The sequence below is a fragment of the Peromyscus eremicus genome, chromosome X, assembly GCF_949786415.1.
Source record: "Peromyscus eremicus chromosome X, PerEre_H2_v1, whole genome shotgun sequence".
Lineage (NCBI taxonomy): Eukaryota > Metazoa > Chordata > Mammalia > Rodentia > Cricetidae > Peromyscus > Peromyscus eremicus.
The window spans coordinates 92,036,342-92,063,004 of record NC_081439.1 but is presented as its reverse complement, the minus strand read 5'-3'; the positions used below and the strand labels follow the sequence as shown (position 1 = coordinate 92,063,004).

Genomic DNA, 26,663 nt, shown 5'->3' with positions numbered 1-26,663 from the left:
TTAACAATTTCATACAGTTAGGGAAAGAACTTAAATACAAGAAAGCTTTTATACTATTACCTCCCAATTTAAAACAAAATATTTGAGGGAAAAAACAAAACTATCCATGTGAATCTCTTTCAGGAAGGACATGGAGCTACAAGAGGGGAGCAAAGGAAGAGTCATGATTCAATCCAATTATCTGTTATAGTTAACTCCGTAGAAGATACTTGCAGTTGCTCCTTGTTAGCCACCTAGAATTATATGCTCAAATTACTCTCATTTGGTTCTGCACCCAATCATCCAGAAAATGTTCTAGATTCAAAAACGATCTCAAACCTAAATAACCTGTACCAAATCTCCAAATACCCTACCTTGGGGCAGATCACTTCCACTTGGATCACAGGAATAAGGTGGCAGTGGTGGGGGTAGAGACAAGCCTGAAGCATCTCCTGCTTCAAGAGGAGCTGGAGGAGGAGGAAGTGGAGGCGGCGGCGGTGGTAGTGGTGCTGCCACTGCCGCTGCTGCTGCTGCCGCTGCTGGAGGCTGAAGATAGACTGCAACAGTAGAAATCAGAGAATTACTACAGACAAGACAGCAATAACAAAGAAATAAAATGTGAAATAGCAATGCACAACTGTTGCCCCTTATAAAGCAGTAGCTGACCTGCTTTTTTGTCCCCACCCCATATAATCATAGAACTCTGCATTCTCATGGGTTGACTTAAAAAGAGACACTTGGATGCAAATTGAAAGATGTTTCCAGTAACCTGTCACTGTTGGTCAAATAATAAGACACAAAAGTCAAGAGAAAAACTGCACAAAGTAGAGATTTGAGCAACCTTACAAATTCTCCAGGCAGCCTCAGAAGAATGTAGGGAACTTTAAATTACCAAGTTCCAGTTCTGAGGAGACACAGACTTTAAAAAATGGACTAGATACAATATTTTATCCTTGTAACATTCTATATCTATTACTATAGTTTAAAAAGATTCATCTAGGAATTTTACCTTTAATACAAAGTTGAAATATAATTGTTTGCATATTAAACCTCTATGATGATAAACAGTCTGTTTCCAACATAATTAAAATACCTAAATATATGTAATATACTAGTTAAAAATCTGTTATTTTGATCAATGCTAAATGACATAATCTTTCAAATTTATTTGAACAATTTTAGTCAATTTAGAAATTAAAGTATCAAACTTCAAAGCTGTGCTAGATACGTAGTATTTTTAACACTAGAAGGCATAGAAAGTTTCATCTCGATATTCAATAAAGGATTAAATTCAGAGCTCTAAGACACAGAGTTTAGCTTAAAAACAATCCACAAGCTGAATTTTTTACTCTGAAAATTTTTGCAAGAAAGGATCTACTTTGCCTCCATTCACTGGCAATGCTAATAATACATTCATACCTTTTATACAGTTAACAGTAATAGGAATGTATCTACAGATGACATTAAAGCAAAAAATTCATAAGCAATTTTTGGGGGAGGAGGTGAAGAAACAATCCTCTTGATTGTGGTGTTGCTTACATAACAATGCATTTGTGAAAAATTCAAAGAACTGGACAATAGGAAGTGAATTTTATTAAAGCTAAACTACACAGCCACTTTTAACAACTTATATAAGTCTTTTGGAGTTGTTTGATAAATTTAGAAATGTCTACTTTTATAGTTTTAGAAAAGTAATTTGATTATTAGAATATCTACTAATGTTTGAATGCATTTATAAAATGGGTTTTCCAACAAAATTCTTTCCTTGTCTCTTTCAAACAAGTACTCAAAACAAATCATACTATGTTTTTTTAAAAGCAAATGGAGTATGGGTCTGGCAGAACAAACTTGTAATCTCAGCTACTTGGGAGGACAAGGCAGAATGATTTCAAATTCAAGGCCTGCCTAAGCAATTTTGTGAGACTTTGTGGCAGAATAAAATGTGAAAACAGAGCTAGGGATGAGTAACTAAGTACTTGCCTAGCATGCACAAGGCTCTAGGTTTAATGGCCATTACCAAGAAAGGCCAATTACTTGAAAACAAAAATGTGATTTATGATCACTGGGTACAAACCAACTACTAGACCTAGAAGTAGCAAAATAAACTGTCAGAAACCTGAGACAATCAAGTTTAAAGAAACTAGGGTGTTAAGTCTGCCATAACTGACATCCCTTATAAATGTGTAATACTACAATAAGCACCCATTTATCGCTCTACTATGCAGTCCTGTATGAACTGCAACTTTCTATATAGACTAGCTAGCCTCAAACTTAGAGCTGTGTGTGTGTGTGTGTGTGTGTGTGTGTGTGTGTGTGTGTGTGTGTGTGTGTGTTATGTGTATAGTGAGAGTACATGACACATCTTGCATGTGGGGATCAATCCTCTAGAGGACAACTTTAAAGAATCAGTTCTCTCCTTCCACCATGTGGATCCAAAGGATCCCATTCAGTTCACCAGGCATAGTAGCCAATACCTTTAGTCACTGAGCAATCTTGCTAACTCCAAGGGTAAGTTTTGTATGATTCCATCTATATAAAGTAATAAAAGCCTTTACTTAGCTATGATTTCAATTCTTTAAGCTCAGACCTCTGCTGGAAGCAGACACACGATGCTTTTCCAAATTTAGCAGCAAGTAACATTTCCAATGAAAGAAAGAGTTCTATCATAAACATTTATTGCATCTACTTGTTTTTAGCACTGTGCAATGTACTTTATTTACAAATGAGACTGAGAGAGAAAATAAATTTACTGTTTGGCTTAATGATTTAAGATGATATACTACCTAGATTGAGAAGTAAAACTGTCAGCCATTTCCAGGCCATTTCCAAATACCCCATGTTACAGGCCCTTTCATTCACATGATTAACAATAATTCTGACTCTAACACTATCACTTCAGTATGGTTTTCCCCTTAATCTTCCTACCCAATGTGCACCTACAGACAACTTTAAAAATCTTACTCATCTTTAAAAGTTTATTATGACTTTAATTTCAATCTATTTGTCCTTCCTCTTTCCTTTCCCATTGCCTTACAGTTTTTCTTTTGAAGAACTTGGGCCCTTTGACCTTCCAAACTTCACACAGTCTACATTTTGTTGATTACATACTGAGAATATAGCACAACATGCTCTCAGGTACTTCCTGCAAATGGGCAGCTTATCTGGCAAACTAGATCAAACTTAGGAATGATTTCTTTGACATATCTGTAGGTAGTGTGTCTTTGCACTGTATTAGTGTCAGCTTCCTGTAAGGAGGTTGATTATGATTAACACTTTTAGAGGTTTCAGTCCATGAACTAAGGGTACCATTGATTTTGCGGCATGTGGTAGAAGCAGCATGTTGTCAAAATACGTGGCAAAGGAAGTGGTTCATCTTATGGCAGGTTGGAATAAAAAACAAGCAAAGATAAGGTGATAGCATGCCGCTATCCCCTTCAAGGGTAGGCTATAATAACCTAAGATATTCCACTAGAACATATTTCCCAACAAGACTTCAACACACGAACAACTGGGAGACATTCAGGTTTCAAACTATAGCAATTTTAATATCCAATAATGTTTAATGTCTATCATCCATCCAATAGACACTGGAAAATGATATTCAGTCATTTTTCTTTCATTGACTAGTTATATATAATATAATGGTAATGGCACAAATTCCCTACTTTATCCCCAAATCCACTATTTGGTTACCTAGTGGTGTAGTTCATGAGTATGGCAAAATACATACTTAATTCTTTCACCATATTTTCTAATTTTCAAGTAAACAGATTGGTTTCATACCATCCTCTTCTGCAGGATAAGTTTTAAAGCATTATTAGGAACCTGGACATTTTCACGTATTACATTACAAACTATCACAGTTATTATCACTGAAATTCAAATCATCTTTGCCATTGAAAACCAACTCAAACAAGGACCTGATCCTTTTGGCATGTCCTTAAGATCTCTTTAATAGCTTTCTTGTTATTTCTTACAGGAAATTCTAGGCATATCTGGAGACAGCTATTTCTCTACAAAACATTATCTTTTCAAAACAAGAAGTATTGCCGGGCAGTGGTGGCACACACCTTTAATTCCAGCACTCGGGAGGCAGAGGCAGGTGGATCTCTGTGAGTTCGAGGCCAGCCTGGTCTACAGAGTGAGATCCAGGACAGGCACCAAAACTACACAGAGACACTCTGTCTCAAAAAAAAAAAAAAAAAAAAAAAAAAAAACACTATTTTAAAGACTACCAAAATTCAATGCTAAGGATATTTAATACTTTCAGGACTTCAACTGAACAGATGAGGAAATGTAAATGTATATTTAAAAAGTACAATAGCAATGTTCATACTGATGCTTCTGATTCAGGTTCAAGACTATAAAAACTTTCTATTTATTAGCCTTTCATAAGTCTGTTACCTTTCTTTTAGCTTGAGAATCCTGAATATAGATAAAACTAGATATAGCATAATTGTTCAATCTAATGTTTCTAGATAAAAGAACCTGATGTAATTACTGACAGCCTTAAAAATGCTTTATATATGTTCTCTCAATTTTCCCATTTTAAAAAAGTTATATATATCTTGAATAAATATAAGACTTCTGCATAATCAAGTCTCAATCTCCTGGCTTTCATTTTGTTTTTATTCTATATGGAACTACATAGTCAATACTTAGGTCATATACCAATGCTTCTAATATTTTATTTTTTGTAGACTAAAGCTCAAACATCATTTTCTAGTATACTATTGCCAAATTTTCTGAAAAATTATTTTATGTGTATCGGTGTTTGCCTACATGGTCTGTGCACCACATGTGTGCCTAGTGCCCTTGAAGGCCAGAAGAGCATCAGATCTCCTTGGAGTTACAAATGCTTGTAGCCATCATGTGGGTACTGGGAATCAAAACTAGATCCTCTGGAAGAGCAGTAAGTATCCTTAAGCACTGAGCCATCTCTCTAGTCCCCCAGTAAAATTGTTTGATAATACAAATATTCTCTATGCTGTTGAGTTCAGTAACTACTGACTACTTACTGGTGCTACTGACTGAAGAACCAAAGGTTTATTTAATGCCAACTAATTCTAATTGTCACATGAAACTCATCATTACCTTGTTTCACTACACACCTCTAGAAGATTCTTCAAGGGTATATAGGAAAAATATTTTTATTCTAACATTCTATCCTTTATGCTTGAAAAATAACTTTTACTTTAGCAGGTGAGAAAGTCTTGGTTCACAAGTTCTTTGACTTTTTTTTACATTTTCTTGTTTTGGTGGGAAGGGTAGGATGGACATGCCATACATACCATGTGGTGAGATCAGGGGACAATTTTCAGGAGTCTGACCTCCACTTCTATCTTGTGGTTTCCTGAGATTGAGCTCAGGTCATCAGCATTAGTAGCAAGTGTTTGAACCATCTTGCCATCCTTTTTTGTGTATTATAAATTTCATTTCATTTTCTTCCTACATAAAGTATTACTGTCAAAGTTTGTTGATTGTAATATTTCCTTATATTCCACAGGCTCTTTACATAGATTCTCAAAAGACTATTTTTTCTTTAAAGTCTAGCGATTTTAGTGCAAATTTCTCTTTAATGATTTATTTTTATTTTATGTTCATTGCTGATGTTTTGCCTACATGTGTGTTAGTGTGAGGATGTCCCTGGAACTGGAGTTACATACAGACAGTTGTGAGCTGCCATATGGGTGCTAGAAAATTAATCTTACTGGACTATCCTAATGATGTATGTTCTGTGTTGATATTCTCATCTCTGCAAGGTGCTATTATGCATGTTTCAAAGTTTTCATGTTTCTTTTGTTTCAACAAAGTTTTCTGAATTATACATTTTAGTATTTGTTCCGTTCCCTTCAGTATTCTCCTTCAGGGATTTCTATCATTATTTCATCTCTTTAACCTAACTGCAACATGTCACTTTTGAATCATTACCTTTTTTGTTTTGTTGGCATTTTTGAGACAGGGTTTCTCTGTGTAATAAGTCCTATCATGGAACTCACCTTCTAAAACAGACTGGCCTCAAACTCAGAGATACCCTGCTTCTGCCTCCTGATTGCTGGGATTAAAGGCGTGTGCTACCACACCTGGATATTATTTAATTATAGATTCCTTTCTTATATCCTCATTCATCTTGAAGCATTGTCTAACTGTACTTATCTCCCTAAGCTCTTTATAGTTTTCATTATTGATATGATCTCCTTCATTGATATGATCTCCTTCTCATTCTACAAATTCCATCATTTTACTTTATACTTGTGTATAATGTTTTGTTTTAGTTATGCTGACATTTGTGTGAAATTTCTCTTCATAAAATTGAGAATGAGGTAAGGTACAAGGTGGCTTTTCCAATTCTCTAGAGTTGTCTTTTTTGTGCAGTGTTCAAAAAACATGTTTTCTAGAATTCACTGGGGATAGACCCAATCTTTTCCCCCTTCCTGATCAATTTTATCCTTCTATTCCCAGCAGCTTTCTTCTTTGAGAAGTACACCCTTGAAAGGGAACCCTATAGAATCCATTCTGTGGGTTCTTAGAAGCTAAACTACTCTAATCCTTTCTACAAAGTGCCATATGCACCTCACTTAGTAACAGATCAAACCTCTCACTATGCTTCCAAATTGACCATTCTACCTTCTAAGGAAAGTTTATTGTTGTTTTGCTTTCCTTGTTTTTATTTTGTTGAGACAAGGTTTCTCTGTATAGCCACTGGCTGTCTGGAACTCACTCTGTAGACTAGGATGGCTCAGAACTCAGAGATCCATCTGCCTCTGCCTCTCTAGTGATAGGATTAAAGGTATGCAGCAACCACACATCTGGCTCTAAGTGAATTATTAGCTCTTTTAGAACTCTGTTAAGGAAACCAGGTCATTAAGGTTTTTTTGCAGATGCTGTTTATGGCTCTGGATTTTATTTTTCCATTTTTATATATGGGGACTCAGATGGTATGCTATTGCTACCACTTTCCTAAAACTCTAAAAATTTAAATTATATTACTTCTTTAAAATTTAGCTACTACTCCATAAACAGGTGCTGTTGGCATTCCCAAGGTCACAGTAATTGTGTCCATAACTTGTCTAAAATTACACAGCTAGTGAGTAGTAAAACCAGTATTACACTATCTCAATTTCTTAAATTCTAGAGTTTAGTATCTAATATGACAGTCACAGGACAAGGAGTTATTACATGGGTATAGGTTTTATAATAAACTTTTAGAAAATTTATAGTATAAAATAACTATCTCTATGTCAATCCTCAAGTAATAAAACATAACTCATGGGGTTAGCAAGATGACTCAGTGTGTACAATAAATTGCTAGTGACCCAAGTTTGATTCCTGAAATTCACATAAAAGTGGAAGGAAAGAATTACTTCATTAGTTTCCTCCAGCCTCAAGGTGTTCATCTCTGACCCATATACATTAAGAAAAATTTACAAAACAACTCAAAGTTGTAGAAAAATACAATAGTGCTAACTATCCACTGAATAGCAAATGGCACGTGCAAAATCTTATTAGAGCCCTATTACAAAAAACAAAAACAAAACCACCAGAATTTAAACCTATTCTCAAATCTCATAGATTCCTTGGTAATATAACACCGTTTTAATTAACATAATATCTTGAAATTACAATACCATCTAATAACTAGAATAACAGTATGTACATATTTGTGAGTACAAAAAGGTTTCCAAAGCAAATAAACACTAATAGCCTACCTTGACTGTCTTGTGCAGGTGGAGGTACAAAGACAGGCTGTATGGCATTCTGTGAGGAAACATCAGAGGTACTAATAGTTTGATTATCTCCTGCTGTACAGTTAGGTAAGACTGGAACTGGAACATGGCTGGCCCAGGAAACTCTAATTGCTGTAGAATTTTCTAACATCTATTAAGGGAAAGAAAGATTAAAATTCTTAAGTTTGGTTTCTCAAATCATATTTGTTTCTTCTCTAAACCTAACTTCAAGAAATTACAATTTTCCTGGTGACACAACATTGAGAAACCAATCTGTATGCAAACCATATATAGTTACTTCTTTTGCAGGATCTCTGATTACATTGAGAGCTATCTTTCTTTTTGTAAAGATAATACATTAACATCAAACAATAAGGCCAAAAGTTGGGGATGGTGGAAAGTTTCCTTCCAACTCCTATTCTCAATCCGCCTAGTTGCCATCTTCCTAAAACAGTAACTTCTCTTCCTCCACAGATTTGTAAAATATATTCATTTTCATTTATGTACACATATTTAGCCACATAAACATTTAAGTAGAAAAGATGCTTTGTGTTTCAGTTTAACTGGATGACTTAAACTAATTTATTTTCCAATCTGGGTGCCAAATTCTTTAAGAGAACATACTATTTTCCCAGGACATATGGTATACAGAAATGTGTATAAATATAATAAACAAATAACAGGCTGAGCAGTGATGGTGCATGCCTTTAATCCTAGAACTTGAGAGGCAGAGTCAGGAGGATCTCCAAGTTCAAGGCCAGCCTGGTCTACAGAGTTCCAAAACAGCCAGGGCTACTCAGAGAAACTGTGTCTCGGAAAAATAAAATAAAAATAAAAATAACAGACTCTTAAACACTGTATTCACTGGCAGTCTCCATTTCTCTTCTGAGTACCACAATATGGCTCTTACCCAGTCAGATCATCTAAAATGACAAAGTCATCAATCAAAGCCTACTAGAGTCTGGTTAATCTTTACATTAATTGACCTCTTTGGAAACAGCCATATTTGCTGTTACTAGAAATGTTCTCATTCCAGAGTCTCGATACATTCTTCTACTTTTGCTCTGTCCTCAACCATTTCTTCTCTACTCATTTCAAAAATTTGGTGATCTACTGGATGATCTACTGGATCATACTCTCCTTTTCAGCACTACAGATTCAGCTACCTTTGTAAATGCCAACTTCCAATTTATATTTCAGTAAATAAAGAGACTTGATAAGTAATTTATTATTGACTTATTCATAAGAAGTTCACAGTAGACCACACAACAGTGTCTGAAACAGTAGACATTTAAGTGACTTGTTAAATAAATGTATTAATCACTGTGCCAGGTTGAACAGAAGGCACAATAATACTTAATGGAATATAAGCAGCTGCTCAGAACTATGTTGAAGGCAAAGAATTTATTTTCTTATATTTAGCTTACTGTAAATGACTGTTTGGTAATACTGTGAAGATTACCTTCTGGGGATGGTTGTATGAGGTAACTGTGTCTTGAGGCACAGAACATGGTCCACTGTCCTGAAGAGACTTTAATAAATACAGAAATATAATTGAATAAAGGGAAACAAAGAAATCAAAGGCAATTTTCACTCTCCTTCCTATCCTCCATTATAGTCTCTCTAGGCTTATCCCCAGCCCTGTAGCAGCCTGCTTACAGGTGGCCCTTCTCCCACACTAACCCCATCCCTGGGGGACTACACGAGGACTTGATGTGGACTCAGCTTTCCTCCCTTCTTGTGGACCCTCTCACCCATCCCCAGCCCAACCCCATTCTTTTCTGTCAGCCTCAACCTTAGGAACACTCTCTACCCAGTTCCTCCAAATAGGTATACCTGGCAGACCGAGGTAGGTGATTTACACTAAGCTTCCCTTCCTGTCCTCCATTACCATCTCCATATTCCATTCTCATCCTCAGCCAGGTTGCTTACAGATGCCTCTCCTCCCACCTCAACTCCATTCACTGGAGACTCCAATTCAGACCCAAGGCCCTCCTAACCCTTTCATCCCTGTCTCTCCACATTATTCTTTGTCTGTCTTCAACCTTCTTGCAGGATCATCTCTTCCCACCACACTTCCAACTAACTCCCTAGGAACCCCACCTCTTGATGTGGACAGGATACTTTTATCTTTCCTGAAGCCCCTCCATCTCAGCCTTTTCTCCCAGTCAGCCCTCCATTCCTCTCAGTCACCCATCAACCTGAAGAAGCACCCAATAGCAGAAAACCCACAGCTACCACCCTTTTGTGATACCTAGAGAAGGCAAAAGAAAACAAGGAATGGAATAACCACCCAACAAAGACAAGACATATTAACACCTAGAATCACCTCAATCATGCCAATGCCAGATGACTAGACACAAGCACAAACATTAACAAGGACTTCAAAACAGCTATTATAAACACAACAGCTATTATGTTCAAGAACAAAGAGAATATGACTAAATCCCTTAATGAAGTCTGTGGGGAAAAAAGTTCAAGAGAAATGAAAGTAAAAATAGAATCACTAAGAAAAACCCAAACTGAGATAAAACTGGAAATAAATATTTTGCAAATTAAACAAAACCTCAGAGGTAACTGCTGTGGGATATCATTCTGTATGCTATGAATGTGTGTTGTTCTGATTGGTTGATAAATAAAATGCTGATTGGCCAGTAGCCACACAGGAAGTATAGGCGGGGCAAGCAGACAAGGAGACTTCTGGGAAGAAGGGCAGAATCAAGAATAGCCAGCTGGACACAGAGGAAGCAAGGTGACAAGGCAGAACTAAGAAAAGGTACCAACCCACGTGGCTAAACATAGATAAGAATCATAGGTTAAATTAAGTCTAAGAGCTAGTCAATAATAAGGCTGAGCTAATGGCCAAGCAGTTATAATTCATATAAGCCTCTGTGTGCTTAACTGGGGGATGCAAGTGGGTAAGATTTGTCGCGGCCAGCTGGGACATAGGAAATCTTCCAGCTACAGGTAAGCTTCACCAACGGGGAATAGAGGAAGAAGAGAAGCAGGTCAAGGCACAGAAAATACTTTGAACAAAACCATTTAAACATACAAAACAACAAATAGACCGGACCAGGAAAAATTTTCTGAATGACACATAATAATCAAAACACTAAACAAACAGAAGAATATTAAAAGCTACAAGGAAAAAGAACAAGTAACATATAAAGGCATACCCATGAGAATAACACCCAATGAAGACTCTAAAAGTCAGAAGGGCCTACCCTTCTGGACTGATGTTCTACAAACACATATACCACATGCCAACCCAGAGTACTATACTCAGCTATCAATCACAATACATAGAGAAAATAAAACATTCCATAATAAAACCAAAGTTTAGCAGCATCTGTCTACCAATAAAGCTCTTCTGAAGGCACCAGAAGGAAAACTACAACCTAAAGAGGTCAAGAAAACACAGGGAATAAATAATTCCAGACCAGAAAAATGGAGGGAGGAAAAAAACATAACAAGAAAATAACAGTAATCAACAAACACTGCTCACAGATAACTCCCCAACATCATGGTCTTACTCTCCTCACATCCCTAAAGACACCAACTAACAGAATGGATTAGAAAACAGGATCTTTCTGATGCATCCAAGAAACACACCTTAACATAAAGGAAAGGGGTAAAAGGATGGAAAAAGATATTCCAAGCAAATGGAAATAAGAAGTAAGCTGGTGTCAACATTTAAATAGCTGACAAAATAGACATCAAACTAAAATTAATGTGAATTGACAGGGAAGGACACTACATACTCAAGGGGGGCAGGGATCAACCAAGAGGATATTCTTAACATCTAAGCAATAAACACTAGGGCAACCAAGTTCATAATAGTAACACTGCTACAGCTTAAATCACATACTGACCCTCAACAAAGTGAGAGCAAGAGATTTTAATACGTCACTCTCACCAACAGACAGACAAAATCTAAACAGAAATGTTGGAGTTAAATAATGTCATAAATCAAATTTACCCAAACACAAAAGAATATACCATCTTCTCAGCAAAATAGACAACATACTTGGACACAAATCCAACTCTCAATAGATACGAGAAAACTGAAATAACATCTTACATCCAATCTGGACTAAAGCTGGATTTCACCAAGTGGTATTGGCTCATGACTTTAATCCCAACACTCAGGAGGCTGAGGCAGGTGGATCTCTGAATTGGAGGCCAGCCTGGTCTACAAAGCGAGTTCTAGGATAGCCAGAGATACACAGAGAAACTCTGTCTCGAAAAACAAAACAAAACAAAAATTAAAGCTGGATTTCAGCAACAAAAAAATTCTGTTGTTGCAGAAATCCAGAATGGACCAGAAATATAACAATTTACTAGTGAATAACAACTGGTCAAGATAAATGAAATTCACCATATAGATTCAGACAAAAACCCACATGATCATCTTATTAAAAGGCCTTTGAAAAAAATCCAACACTCCTTTCTATAGTAAAAAATCTTTGAGAGACTAGAAATATAAGGGACCTCAACAAAAAAAGAAATTTATAGCAAGCCTATTGCCAAAAGCAACCTAATTGGAGAACAACTCAAAGCCATTCCACTAAAATCTGGAACAAGATTTTCACTCTTTCCATATCTATTCAATATAGTACTTGAAGTCTTAGCAAGAGCAATAAAAATGAAAATCATGGGGACACAAATAGGAAAGAAAGAAGTCAAAGCATCTTTATTTACAGGTAATAAGATTTTATACATAAATGGCATTAAAAACTCCACAAAACTTCTATAGGTGATAGACAATAAGCAAAGTAGCAGGATACAAAATTATCACAGAAAAATCAGTAGTCTTACTATGACAAACAGACTGTGAAATCAGGGAAGTAGTATCTGTCACAATAGCCTCAAAAAGAAAAAAATCTTGGTGTAACTCTAATCAAACAAATGAAACACTTGTATAATAAAAACTTTAAGACATTAAGGAAAGAAAATGACAAATGAAGATGGAAAGATCTCCTATGAAAATGAATCTGTGGGACTAAGAAAAAATAGCTGTCCCACCAAAAGCAATCTATAGATCCAATACAATCCTCATCAAAATTCCAACACAATTCTTCACAGAAATCAAAAGTGCAATTTTCAGCTTCATATGGAAACATAAAAAAAAAATGGGCTGGAGAGATGGCTCAGAGGTTAAGAGCACTGACTGTTCTTCCAGAGATCCTGAATTCAATTCCCAGCAACCACAAGGTGGCTCTTAACCACCTGTAATGACATCTGTGCCCTATTCTGATGTGCAGACATACATGCAGAGCTGTACTAAGAAGGACAGAGTAGCACTGGCACAAAACGGACCCAGACATAAGTCCACACACCTATGGACACCTGATTTTTGATAAAGCAGCCAGAAATATACACACAATGGAAAAAGACATCTTCAACAAATGGTGCTGGTCAAACTGGATGGCTACATATATAAGATTACAAATACGTCCATATTTATCACCCTGCACAAGACAACTCCAAGTAGATCAAGCACCTCAACATAAAGTCAAATACACTGGCACTGATAAGACGAATAGCCTTGAGCTCATTAGTACAGGAAAAGATTTTCTGAACAGAACACAATTAGCAGACACTAAGAACAATTAATAAATGGGATCTCATGAAACCTAGAAGCCTCTGTACAGTAAAGGACACCATCATTCAGACACAGCAGCAGGCTACAGAATGGGAAAAGACCTTCACCAACTATCATGTGACAGAGGGCTAATATCTAAAAATTATGAAGAATTTAAAAAATTGAACATCAATAAAACAACACCATTAAAATGGGGTACAGAACTAAACAGTTTCAAAAGATGAAATACAAATGGCTGAGAATCACATAAAGAAATGTTCAACATCTTTAGCCATCACGGAAATAAAAGCAAATCAAAACTTTGAGATTTCTTCATATACCAGTCAAAATGGCTGTAATCAATAAAACAAATGACAGCTCATGTCGGTGAAGATGAGGGGTAAGGGAACACTCATCCATTGCTGGTGGGGTTGCAAACTTGTAAAGCTACTATGGAAATCAATGTGGTGGTTCCTCAGTAAGTTGGGAATCAATCTATCTTAAGATCCAGCTATACCACTCTTGGGCATATACCCAAGGAACTCTATATCCTACTACATAGACACTTAAGCCATTCATGTTCATTGCTGCACTATTCATAATACCCAGAAATTAGAAATAGACTAGATGTCCACCAACAGATGAATGGATAATGAAAATGTGCCATATTTAAACAATGGACTATTATTCAGCAATTTAGAAAAAACCACAAAATCATGAAATTTGCACGTAAAAATGAATGGAGGTAGAAAAAAATTATCCTGAATAAAAGGTATCTGAAACCCAAAAAGCTAAGTATGGTATATATTCTTGCATATTTGGCTGTTAGCCTTTAGTCTTTGTCTGATAGGCATACTACAGTCCATATAACCAGAGACAATGGCAACATGCACATGGCCTACACAGATCCAAGCCAGATGGTGTCTCAGTGCTGAGTGAGAAAGTAGATATGAGCTCCCACCCCTAACTCAGAAGCTATTGCCAACTGACAACTACTTGCAAAGAAAACATGTATTTTCTCTAATAGAATCTCACTTGGTATACAAAGCACATTTAAGGGCAGGCCCCAGTAGATTGCCACAACACAGAACAAACTCATTGGTATTTTTGGAGTTTTTTTTTTTTTCTTGGGGGGCGGGGTGGGTTTCTCATATTGCTTTGTTTGGCCATTATTTACTCTGCTGGTCTTTTTTTTTTTTTTTTTTTCCGAGACAGGGTTTCTCCGTGTAGCTTTGCGCCTTTCCTGGGACTCACTTGGTAGCCCAGGCTGGCCTCCAACTCATAGAGATCCACCTGGCTCTGCCTCTCGAGTGCTGGGAATAAAGGCGTGCGCCACCACCGCCCAGCGTTACTCTGCTGGTCTTTTGCTTATGTTATCGTAGTTCCTAATTTTTGTGTTTTTATGAGGGTGTGTGTGTGTGTATATTTGTGTTGCCCATGCTTTTTTTTCTTTTTTATTCTTTTTTTATTTGCCCACTTGTTTTCTAAAGAGGTAGATATTGTAGGTAAAAAATAATGTAAGTGAAATATCTCATTTGTTTCAATGTCAAAAAACTAAATAAGTGACCTGTCATAAAATCACTCAAGTTTGGAAATGACTAATATAAATAATACAAAAGTGATCATACTAGCCCCTGATTTAGGTGCTGATCTCGAATCTATAGTCATTACATTCTCCTGCAGAATAATTAAGTACTAAAATGTAAATCAAGATTGAAATGTAAACACTTTTACAGTGGCCTTTCTGGCCACAAAACAAAAACAAAAAGACCTTCAAAAACAAACTATGACAAACAGTAACATTAAAGGCTTTTACCTAAAGATTGTAGCTTGGGCCGGGCGGTGGTGGCGCACGCCTTTAATCCCAGCACTCCGGAGGCAGAGCCAGGCGGATCTCTGTGAGTTCGAGGTCAGCCTGGGCTACCAAGTGAGTTCCAGGAAAAGGCGCAAAGCTACACAGAGAAACCCTGTCTCGAAAAAAACGAAAAAAAACAAACAAACAAACAAAAAAAAAAAAACAAAAAAAAAAATAAAGACTGTAGCCTGGAACAAGACTGTGTAGACTGGTTGTTCACTTGCATCAGATAAAGCAGGAAGGATGTAACAGATTGAATAAGATCAAATAGTCTTGCCCTCTGATTCAAGATCTTGACTTTGTAAGAGAGAATTCTGAAAGGCTCTGACTCATGTATGAAACAAGGTGACTGAAAAGTAGAGTGGAATATATCATGGAGACAATGACAGCTATGGGGGTATGTGATAAAATAAACACTGAACAAAAAGGAACATGAGAATCGAATTTAAAATAACAGAAAGTGCTCACTCTTGTCATCTACAATGCTGGTTTTTATTTCCTTTTCATTTCAGCTATTTCAAGAGATCATATTTTTAAAAGCTTATGATATATGAATACTTATGATGGGAGAAAGCTTTTAATTAAAAGGGAGAAAGCAAAGCAAAAGGATAAAATATATATATATAAATAGGGTTTTCATTCCCTTCCTAAGATGTATTTCCTAAAACATAAAAGTAAACATTTAGAAACTACCAGTTAAGATTAATAATAATTCAAAAACAGTCGTTATTTAAGTTCTTCAACATACATAGTAGGAATGCCCTTTTTGTTCCAACATCACATTATACAACAAAAGCCATATGCAGAAAAAAATTACTTTTTCTCTCTCATATATAGAAACTGAAGAAATGAATTTTTTAAATAAAATAAAAGACCTGTGTGTAGAAGACAGATGATTAGGGTCTAAGAAAGGGCTGGGCAAGAAAGAATGAGATGGGAAAGAATGAACATAAGCAATAAATGATACTTCCATGCGTAGAAAGATAATAATGAAACTCATTAATGTGTACAAATAACATGTAACAATCGTAACAAAATGAAAAGAAAAATAAAGTTAGGTGTGCACTGAGATTTGGGGAAGGAGTAATCCTGAAGCATAATTTAACTCAACTAAAACTAAAACTGGTAACTAGAAATAGGATGCTGCAGTATTGCAAAACTAAGTGGGAAGGAGATTATGATTAGCGGCAGTGTTTTAAAAAATGAATGTCAGTAATGTTCTGATTTTTGTTTTAACAGAATTATGAAGGACAACATTAGTAGTGTGTAGACTGAAATGAAAGGGAGTAAGAGCTCAGTTCTTGCATATGGGAATCATAAGGTTGAGGAAACAGCTATTTCAAACCTCAGCAACAGAAGACAAAAAGCTTTGAATGACAAAAACCAGTCAAAATTCCGCTCCATAGTATGAATCAATTAAGATTCCTTTAAATGGGGGCTGGAGAGAAGGCTCAGAGGTTAAGAGCACTGACTGCTCTTCCAGAGGTTCTTGAGTTCAATTCCCAGCAACCACATGGTGGCTCACAACCATCTGTAATGAGATCTAGTCCCCTCTTCTGGCCTGTAGTCAAACATGCTGTATATATAATAAATTAATAAATCTTAAAAAAAAATTATAAAAAAGATTCCTTTAAATGATTTTATTAACTTTGTTATAAGAATAATTAAGACCTGTGCATATGTGATGTATGTCTCAAAACAGGAGTTGAAATGATAGAACACATTAAATCTCACATTTGAATGAAATTATTTCATGGAAAAGTTTATGGATCCTTCACCAGGACTTGATATATTAAAAGTACTTGGGCTGGGCGGTGGTGGCGCACGCCTTTAATCCCAGCACTCGGGAGGCAGAGGCAGGCAGATCTCTGTGAGTTGGAGGCCAGCCTGGTCTCCAAAGTGAGTTCCAGGAAAGGCGCAAAGATGCACAGAGAAACCTTGTCTCGAAAAACAAAACAAAACAAAAAGTACTTGAAATCAAGTAGGAGTTGAATAAAGAAGTAGTGCATCTAATCTATAAAAAAGAATAATCACTATGGCTCCTGATATACAAAATCTAAATAATCTCTCAGCTGAAAAAAAAATCATGAGCCAAAAACTAAATTTGTGCAAGTAAATAAAATAATTCTTAGGTCAACCAGTGGTGGCACATGCTTTTAATCCCAGCACAGCCAGGCGGATCTCTGTGAGTTCGAGCCCATCCCGTTCTACAGAGTGAGTTCCTGAACAGCCAAGTCTACACAGAGAAACCCTGTCTCTAAAAAACTAAAAAAATACAAAAATAAAAAACTAGTAATTCTCGCATCTCCAATTTTCTTTAGGATGTAGGATGTATACCAGGTATGGTATCACTTGCCTTTAATCCCAGCACTCAGGAGGCAAAGGCAAACAGATTTCCGTGAGTTCAAGGCCAGCCTGTTTTACACAGTGAGTTTCAGGTCACCAGAGCTATATATTAAGACCCTGTCTCAAAACAAATAAGAAAACAAAAAACAATGTAGGATGCAAAAGCCACTCACTTTATAAGGAAAACTTCAATTCTGACTTCCAATCAATTCCTACTTCAAATATGGCCAAGGGAAAGAAAACTTTGGAATCATTAACTAAGAGTCCCAGGGTAGTCTCCATATGTAGCATAGAGGCCAACAATACAACGTATAGCCTCAAAATCTCAGAAATGCTACAGATCAGTAATTTTTTTCTTGTATATTCCTATATTCTTATCAGGAATTTTATTACAATTTTTTATCTAATCCATGACTAAACTGGACTGCAGGCATGGTATAAAGACTTTATTTTTAGTTTTAGGCTTGCAAGAAGATTTTATACATAATGGACACAGTATGTACTTATTATCCACAAATAATGGGCTTCGCATTTGGTTTCAATGAGTGGAACTTATAGGTTGCCTCTTTTGGAGTAAAAGGAGAAGACAACACTGAACACAGTTCTTACTCTTAGTCCTATCAAAGTATTTCCAACTTTCTGCTTTCTAGACACAGACAGGCTCTAGTGGGATCTGCTCTGGTAAGTGAAATGAAAAGGAAAATGGTTAAGTGTCCTCTCCAGTGCCAGTATATCACTTAGTTTCTTGTAATCATGAATGCAGGCCCCATCAGAGTCCCTATGCAAGCTCTCCCACAGGCCTCCACTGTGCCCTAACTATACAGTATGTTACCTACCAGGTTTGCTGTAGATACAGTTGTTGTATATACACTTGAAGTTTCATAGCCTTGTTCTAGAGGATCTAGCCAAAGTTAAAAAAAAAAAAAAGAGCATTATTTTAGTCTGGTATTCCATAAACAATGAAGAATATCAAATTAAATCTCAATCTCACTGACCTGAAGAATAAAGATAATCTCCATATCCTCCTAGAAAAGAGAAATGTATATACACATATCTTTTTAACCTGGCAGAGCAAAAGGGCTGGTAACTGCATTTTCTTTTTTCAAAACTAAAATGCATACATGATTGAAAGTGATTTGAGTCTTCCTAGTAGGCAACAGAAGACAAGGTAAGCTGTCAACAGTACAAATTTCTGCTCAAAACTCCCTTGGGGGGAAGACTATTTCCCTCTATCTATAAGTAGCAGAGACAATATTAGAAGTACCTTATTAATAAAATCACTCAAAATGCCTCACACTTCCTTCCTACATAATTGTTCAGAATTGTTTCAATAATAATGAATCATTGGTAAACATTAAAAACAAATGCTCAAGAAATGTAGCTATATTAAGTATAGACGGCTTCAGAGACAAATCTTAGTTTGGGTATATATGAGGAATGGAGTGTCTTTGGGGGATAATGAAATTATAGAACTGATTATGTGAATGCACAAACACTGAATTGTACACTTTGAGTAAAAAAATATTTTGGTATGTAAATTTTCTCCATTAAATTAAATATGTGTCTGTGCCATTATCAAGAATATAGCCTTTGCCATATTATCAGATTTTGAACCTCAATTTCCTTGCACACAACACAGAGATGCTGTATTTCCCATAATACCATAAAGACTGCTGTTAAATTATAATCATTTACTAGAATGGATAATATATATAGCATTCAATAAATGTTAAAATGTTTTCAATTCAAGTAAGAACTCTTTGGGTTATGTGGGCTCTGGCATTTGAGCACAGGTCCTCGAGTTTGATTGAAGCATCTCACCATCCCTAATCTTATCCTTTTTTTCAAGTTACCAGAAATATGTGAAACACCAAAAATTGTATTTCCAAGTTCTGATATACAAATGCCACAACAATCATCTTTTCCAATATTACTAAGCACTAAGGACTCACCATGCTCACACTGGTCACTGCTGTCTTCTGAATTCAAGGTTGGTTTACATGAGTTATAGCCCTGACTTGCAACACAGTATCCTGAAGTAACAGGAACCATTGTAGGGGGAACACCATTGTTCTGTACCAAAGAAAGACATATATACATGGAATTCTTCCTCTACTAGTCAGAGAAAAGTTTGGAAGGATGTTCTGAAAGTCAGTTAACAATACTAAATTTTGAGTTAATATTCTATGTGGCTATTTTAATACTGTAGAATCCAAAACAAGTGCAGCAATAAGAGAAAATGTTAGTTCACATATAAACCAAACTGTCTAAATCGATCTTCTTTCTCAGTAGCAGCTCCAAAACATCTCTTCTTAACTTTAAGGCTCCAAGGTGATGGTTTCATATTTTCTAGGGATTTTACTAAGTTGTTCATGCCAAAATAAATGTTAAAGTTAGGGCTGAGGATGTAGTATAGAGGTAGAATACTTTACATATCAAGGTCTAGTTTCAATCCTTGGGATGGGATTGAAGTGGAAATCATATATATCATTCCTCCATACAGCCTTTAAAAAAAAAGAAACAACTTTTTCAGTGACCATTTCACCCACTTACAGGTAAAGTTGAATAAGCAGTCTCATTCCCTTCTTCAAGTGCATAAAATGTAACAGTTTCTTCTACTCCATTCTCTGGAGCAAAACCATACTGGCATTCCTTATTCATGCAATGCATCTGACGGTGGCTACGCCTAAAAGATCTTAAGTTTGGAAATCAAAATGGGGAAATAAGTTAAAATATGGCAATAATTTGCTTCTAATTTCCCAGTGAAAGTCAATTATCTCAAAACAAATGTTTTCGGGTTTAATTTATATGCATGGGTATTTTGCTTGCATGTATGTCTGTACACTGTGGGTGTCTGGTGCCTGCAGAGAGACCAGAAGATCCCCCAGAACTAGAATTACAGATGGCTGTAAGCTACCAAGTGGGTCCTGGGAACTTAAACCTGTTCTTCAAAAGAGCAGCCAATGTTTTTATTCCCTAAGCTATCTCTCCAGCCCCCAAACTGAGGTTTGAGAAAGATGGTGCACATTATCATTGCTAAGCAATAAAACCACACACACCAATATTTTCCTCAACTTTTAATACTTCAAATATTTACCGAGACCTATAGGAGACATTATCATAGCTCTGGCAGCACCTTCTACCTGGGCCAGGGTAAAACCCAACTTTAGGATTTGGCATGTTTTGCCTGTTTATTAAGTGAGACGAATCCCTAAGAATAAAAAAAAAACAAACAATTATTTAACTCTAGAAAGTCTCAATAGTTAAGTAGAATTAACATAGTTCTCTGAAAACATTCCACTAGAAAGACTTTTGCAATGGTGTTGGGTCTATCCAATATTAATGGAGACAGAGGCATATTTCATACAGACACTTGCTTCTGATGGCATTCTATCTTTAAGCGTGTCTTCAGCATTTCACATTTCTGTAGACAATGAAAATATAATTACGCCAATAGATGACAAGGATAAGTATGTATCTATGTTCTCTTTTGGCACAAACTATAGAAGTTGTATTTGCCAATTATACTATAATTCAGTATAGGAGTTATTTCTAAAAACCAAAACAAAGACATACATTATCATGAAAAATCAGTTAATTCTTACCTGGGCATCCCATATCCCCGGCCTTGTCTTTGAGATGAATGCTGAGGGTGGAAATGTTCACTAGACATAATATGGCCAGCTGTCTGTGAGTAGTACAATAGTGGGTCATGCCCAAAATGCATACTGTGCTGAATCCTGGGTGGGACAAGTGGGTCTCCTCTGCTATAAGCCATGGTCATATAAACCTCTTTCCCTCGAACTTTTTTGAACATCTTCTTCCGTTGCTTCATGGTCATCTCTGTCATAACTTTCAGAAAAAAGATACAGTAAACAACCATTATAACCAAAGTAAAAGGCTATGTTCCTTTACCCTCATCATACCTTAAAACTGTCAGATACTTTTAAGTATAAGGTAGGATACTTCATCTACCAACTGGAAGGGCCAAAGAAACAGTTCATTTCTACATTGATGGGTGTTAAATACTCAGTATTTCAACCCTCTCTTTAGTACTGGCAGATTTGTTCATCAAAAAATAGAGTTATCTAGTCACCTACATTATTTTTCTCTAAAAAATTATATTGAATACATCTGGTTGCTCTTAAGAGATGTCTTCCTAGTTCTTTGAAAATATTTAAAATCTGTTTAAGCTTAAATTTATATGGGGTCATCTAGAAAGTGGTTTCACAATCAAAGACAATTTTTTCACCTCCCTCCTACAGAGTACATCTATTAATGTCCAAAGACAATTTTATTGTTACAACTAGGCAAAAGAGGCTATTAGCATCTATGGTGCATGCACCAAGGATGAACCTAGAATAAGTATACAGAATAGCCCTCTCCTCTCCATTAAGGCATTAACTGTCCTAACACAGTACTGTGCAAGAAATGCTACTCTACAACAGGACATATGGTATACCTTTAAAAAGTACACTGTATGTAAATGAACTATAATAGAAAAAAAAAAAAAGAAAGAAAAACATTCAGGATACAAACCCATTTCCGGGAAATAGCCTCCACGTATAGCCTGGTAACCTCCTCTTCCTTTACGAGCTGGCATAGTATTCCAGGAAGGAAGTGCCACTTGGTTGACTGGTTTTACATTAGCCAGCGGAATTGTATGCCTTGAAGTGAAAGGTATCACGAAGCCATTATAACACGCACTTACTTAGCTCTCATTCAGTAAACAAATGTTTGAGCCTTCCTACTTCAGTTTTAAGCACATTTCTTTTTTCTGTTTTTCTTGGAGACTAGGTCTCAATATGTAGCCTTGGCTGGCTTGGAACTCACTACATAGAAGAGGCTGGCCTCAAACTCAGAGATTTCCCTCTTCAGCCTCCTGAGTGTTAGAAATAAGACATGTGCCACCACCACTGATTCAAGTGCATTTTCCTTAAATCTGCTACACTACCTTCCTATACATTTGTTTTTTACCCCTTTAGCTTAGATAATCTAAATGTAGTTTATATAATTTCACAGCTGTTTATAGTGTCTATCACATCCAGAAGAAATATTATAGTAGATTGTATTAACTCACAAAAATCTGCTTCCTTTCCATGAAAGAGAGTATTTCCTAACCAGACTCATGTAAGATTTCAGTATAAAAATTACACTTACTTTGACCAACTAAAAAGTGAATTACGAGTATCAAATATTATGTCATGGTCTCAGTTTTTCCTAATCTGTGATCATGAAAGGATGTTTCAAAACAAAGCCTTTAGCCTCAATCTGACTACAAGTTGAAGGCCAGCTTGCACAACTAGTTAGACTCTGTCTCAAACTAAAAAGTAGTAACATACAAATATTGAACAGGTAATATATTTAGGAATATATACGCACATGTGCATGTAACAATTAATGAAAAAAGGTTGAGAGAAAGTATATGAGAAGGTTTAGAGGGAGAAAAGGGAAGGGGAAATTATGTAATTATATTGTCATCTCAAAAAAAATTTTTTTTTTTAAGTAATAGCAAGGGCTGGGGAATACAGCCAGTTAAAGTACTTGTCTAGCAAGTCCAAGCTCTCAGGTTTAATCCACAGTACCAAAACAAACAAAAAGCAAAGACTGGTTGGTTTATGTTTTCTTACCTGACACATTACAGACATGCTAAATGAGGGAGAAATTAACTTTATTGTTTTAAGCAGCTGAGATTTTGTTGCTAGGTCAATTTACCATAGTTAATGTGTCTTAAACTGAACCAGGAGCATTATAGCATAACATGAAGGCTAGTAGAAAACTCAAATTCTTGGGCCCTACCTTAAAATTATTGAATGAGAAATACACGAGAGTGGGCTCAGTTTGTTTGCAAAGCTTTTGATGCAAATCGTGAAAAGAAACGGAATAACTGTGTGGTAGTTTGAATGTAATTGGCTCCCATAATCTCATATGGAGTGGCACTATTAGGAGGTGTGGACTTGTTGAGTAGGTGTGGTCTTTGTTGGAAGTGTGTCACTGTGGAGGTGGGCTTTGATGTCTCATATATGTTCAGGTCAAGCTTAGGGAGACAGATAACTTCCTGTTGCCTACTAGATCAAGATGTAGCAGTCCTTCTCCAGCATCATGTCTGCCTGCATGCCGCCATGCTCCCCACCATTATGATAATGGACTGAACCTCTGAAACGTAAGCTGCCACCTCAATTCAATGTTTTCATTTATAAGAGTTGCCATGGTCAGCCGGGCGGTGGTGGTGCACGCCTTTAATCCCAGCACTCGGGAGGCAGAGCCAGGCGGATCTCTGTGAGTTGGAGGCCAGCCTGGGCTACCAAGTGAGTTCCAGGACAAGGCGCAAAGCTACACAGAGAAACTCTGTGTGTGTGTGGGGGGGGGGGGGGAGTTGCCGTGGTCATGGTGTCTCTTCACAGCAATAGAAACTCTAAGACATATTGGCAGAAACCAACAATTGACCTTTCAAATTATCATGAATACTTTTATATCAAAATTCTGTTGGACTTGATATATCAAATAAACTGGCCAATTCCTTGACTTTGCTTTGATATTTTACTCTTCCACATTTACTTTTATTAATCAAAATAATTAGATCAGCAGATACAATTCTGGTTCGCTTCAACTAGCATCCTGGTAAATCCCAATTTTATGATTAAGCATCTATCAAATTTAATTACTATACAGTCTTACCTTTCTGCCAATTCCTCAATGAAAACGATTACTGAGTTTTTATCATTTTCAATTTCTTGAATGTGAGCATTATAATATTTTCCATCTGGCTCCAAGCAAACCTAAAAGACAGAAAATAATAGTCATATATGAATTCATCTGGTCTTGTCCACTGACAAATCTGTGTTTAGGCAAACAACCATTTTTCTCCAAATGTAATTCAATGTCTACTTTTTTAAAGTAATTGAGATCATGGCTAGTCTGTGAGGTCTATATCATCTTACATCTAATTATCACAAAGTCTGTAATTAAAATTTAACACAATACAAACTGTAAAATCTTTATTTTAGCATTTTGTTGTTTTGTTGGGTATCTAATGGAGAACAATAGACATGCTGGCCAAGTATTTTATCAGTGAGTCCTCAACCCTTGTTTTATTCAGACAAGGTCTTGGTATAGCTAAAAGCTCAGCCAACCCAGAATGTATAATTCTCCCTCCTAAGCTTCCTGAGCGCTAGGATAGCAGACACATATCACTATGCCCAGGATGATCAACTCATGTTAATTGATTAAAAGTACAATCTTAGAGAAACAAAGTATTATCTTTAAAGAAGGAACTAACCTGACACTTGTCCCCTAAATAGTAATGTCTTCCAGCATACTCCATGCACTCTGATTTCTGAAGTTCTATTAAAAGAAACAGATGATTAAAACTTCATTTAATTGAATCCTTTCTTACTGCACATTATTTGATTACCTCATTTACTTTAACACAGTGTATTTGATGATGCTATCAGTAGAAGAAATAAATGTCCGAAAGGGCCATTCTAACACCCTTGATGGGATATTTTACTATGGTCAATTTATTAAACAGACCTGTCAGAATAGTTCTGCACTTTAAAGCACAGTTAAATAGAAATTTGTAGCTTTAGATTTCGTTAAATACAAAAGTCATAATTTGAATTTAATACCAAGAAGGCTCATGCACATGTGTGTATACATTTATAAGTATTTCTTTTACTTATACAAGGTCTTAACTTCATTCTAATTAACTATACTGAATTCATCAAAGTTCAAGGAGTTGAATATGAGACATTATCCCCTGTGGGCAGTATATTAAAGTCTAGTTGGCAGAATTCAGTTATATAATCTACAGAAAACAATAATCCACACTAAGAGTTATTTTTACAAATATATTCTATAAAGAGCCAAACAGTAAGTTTTAGATATTGTGAGCCAAACTTTCTAAATTCATTAGTTCTCCACAGGTAAAAGCAGATGAGGGCACTTGTCACTGAACACTCAAAATTTGTCCTCTAGACTAGGTGGTGGTTGTACACGCCTTTAGTTCCAACAATCTTGAGGTAGAGGGTGGGGAATCTCTGGGTTCAAGGCCAGCCTGGTGTACAAAGCAAGTTTCAGGACAGCCAGGCTGCACAGAAAAACCCTGTCTCGAAAAAGCAAAATAAATAAATAAATAAATAAATAAATAAATAAAATAAATGAGTGAACAAAATTTGTCTTTCCACACAATGCACCGTAGCACCAGAGTATACAGATATGGACACAAAAAATGAACAAATGTAATTAATAAAAGTATTCCATTCTCTTAAAAAATTTAATGAACATTGAGGTTTGAATTATGTAATTGTCCCTGCAACTTAAAAATGCAAAGACCTGGCCGGGCTGTGGTGGCGCATGCCTTTAATCCCAGCACTCGGGAGGGAGAGCCAGGCGGATCTCTGTGAGTTCGAGGCCAGCCTGGGCTACCAAGTGAGTTCCAGGAAAGGCGCAAAGCTACACAGAGAAACCCTGTCTCGAAAAAAAAAAAAAAAAAAAAAAATTCAAAGACCTGCCAGGTGGTGGTGGTGCACCCAGCACTCAGGAGGCAGAGGCAGGCAGATCTCTCTGAGTTCAAGGCCAGCCTTGTCTACAGAGTGAGTTCCAGGACAGTCAGGGATGTTACACAGAAAAAACTTGTCTCTTAAAAAATAATTAAATAAATAATAAAAATAAAAATGCAAAGATCATTCTCAGCTCACGGACCAAAAAAAATAGGTGAGGAGTCAGATTGCATGCGTTGTTCTGACCGATTTATCAATCAACATAACCATAATACTTAAATTTCAAATGAGTTTATTCTACTCATTAAACATCCACTGTACTCTTAAAGTTATCTACAGACTCTCTCTATATATCATTGCAGTTTTAGTCCCAGGTAAACATGTAGCTCCATTTAAAATCTACTTTTCATCAGATTTAAATCACATATAGAAAACAAATAGTAAGTTCCTTTTGTCTCATTTTTTTAAACAATAGTGTGGTAGTTTGAAACGTAATTGGACCCCATAATCACATAGGGAGTGGCACTATTAGGAGGTGTGGTCTTGTTGGAGTAGGTGTGGCCTTGTTGGAGGAAGTGTGTCACTACGGAGGCGGGTTTGAGTTCTCATGTATGCTCAAAGCACGCCCAGTGAGATAGATCACTTCCTGTTGTTGCCTGCTGGATCAAGAT

General features: G+C 36.3%; 1 protein-coding gene across 1 annotated transcript in view; it reads right to left on the bottom strand.

The window, feature by feature from the left end:
* Window positions 1-230: 230 nt before the first annotated feature.
* The window catches only part of Alg13 (ALG13 UDP-N-acetylglucosaminyltransferase subunit), a 58,405-nt gene continuing 31,972 nt past the window's right edge, over window positions 231-26,663 (bottom strand). Inside the window, 12 exon segments of the mRNA XM_059251510.1 lie at window positions 231-536; window positions 7,689-7,857; window positions 9,169-9,237; window positions 18,328-18,392; window positions 18,487-18,516; window positions 19,444-19,564; window positions 20,045-20,186; window positions 20,589-20,702; window positions 21,097-21,343; window positions 22,031-22,158; window positions 24,170-24,270; window positions 24,771-24,835. Coding sequence (XP_059107493.1) covers window positions 319-536; window positions 7,689-7,857; window positions 9,169-9,237; window positions 18,328-18,392; window positions 18,487-18,516; window positions 19,444-19,564; window positions 20,045-20,186; window positions 20,589-20,702; window positions 21,097-21,343; window positions 22,031-22,158; window positions 24,170-24,270; window positions 24,771-24,835 — 1,469 coding nt within the window. The 3' untranslated portion in view covers window positions 231-318.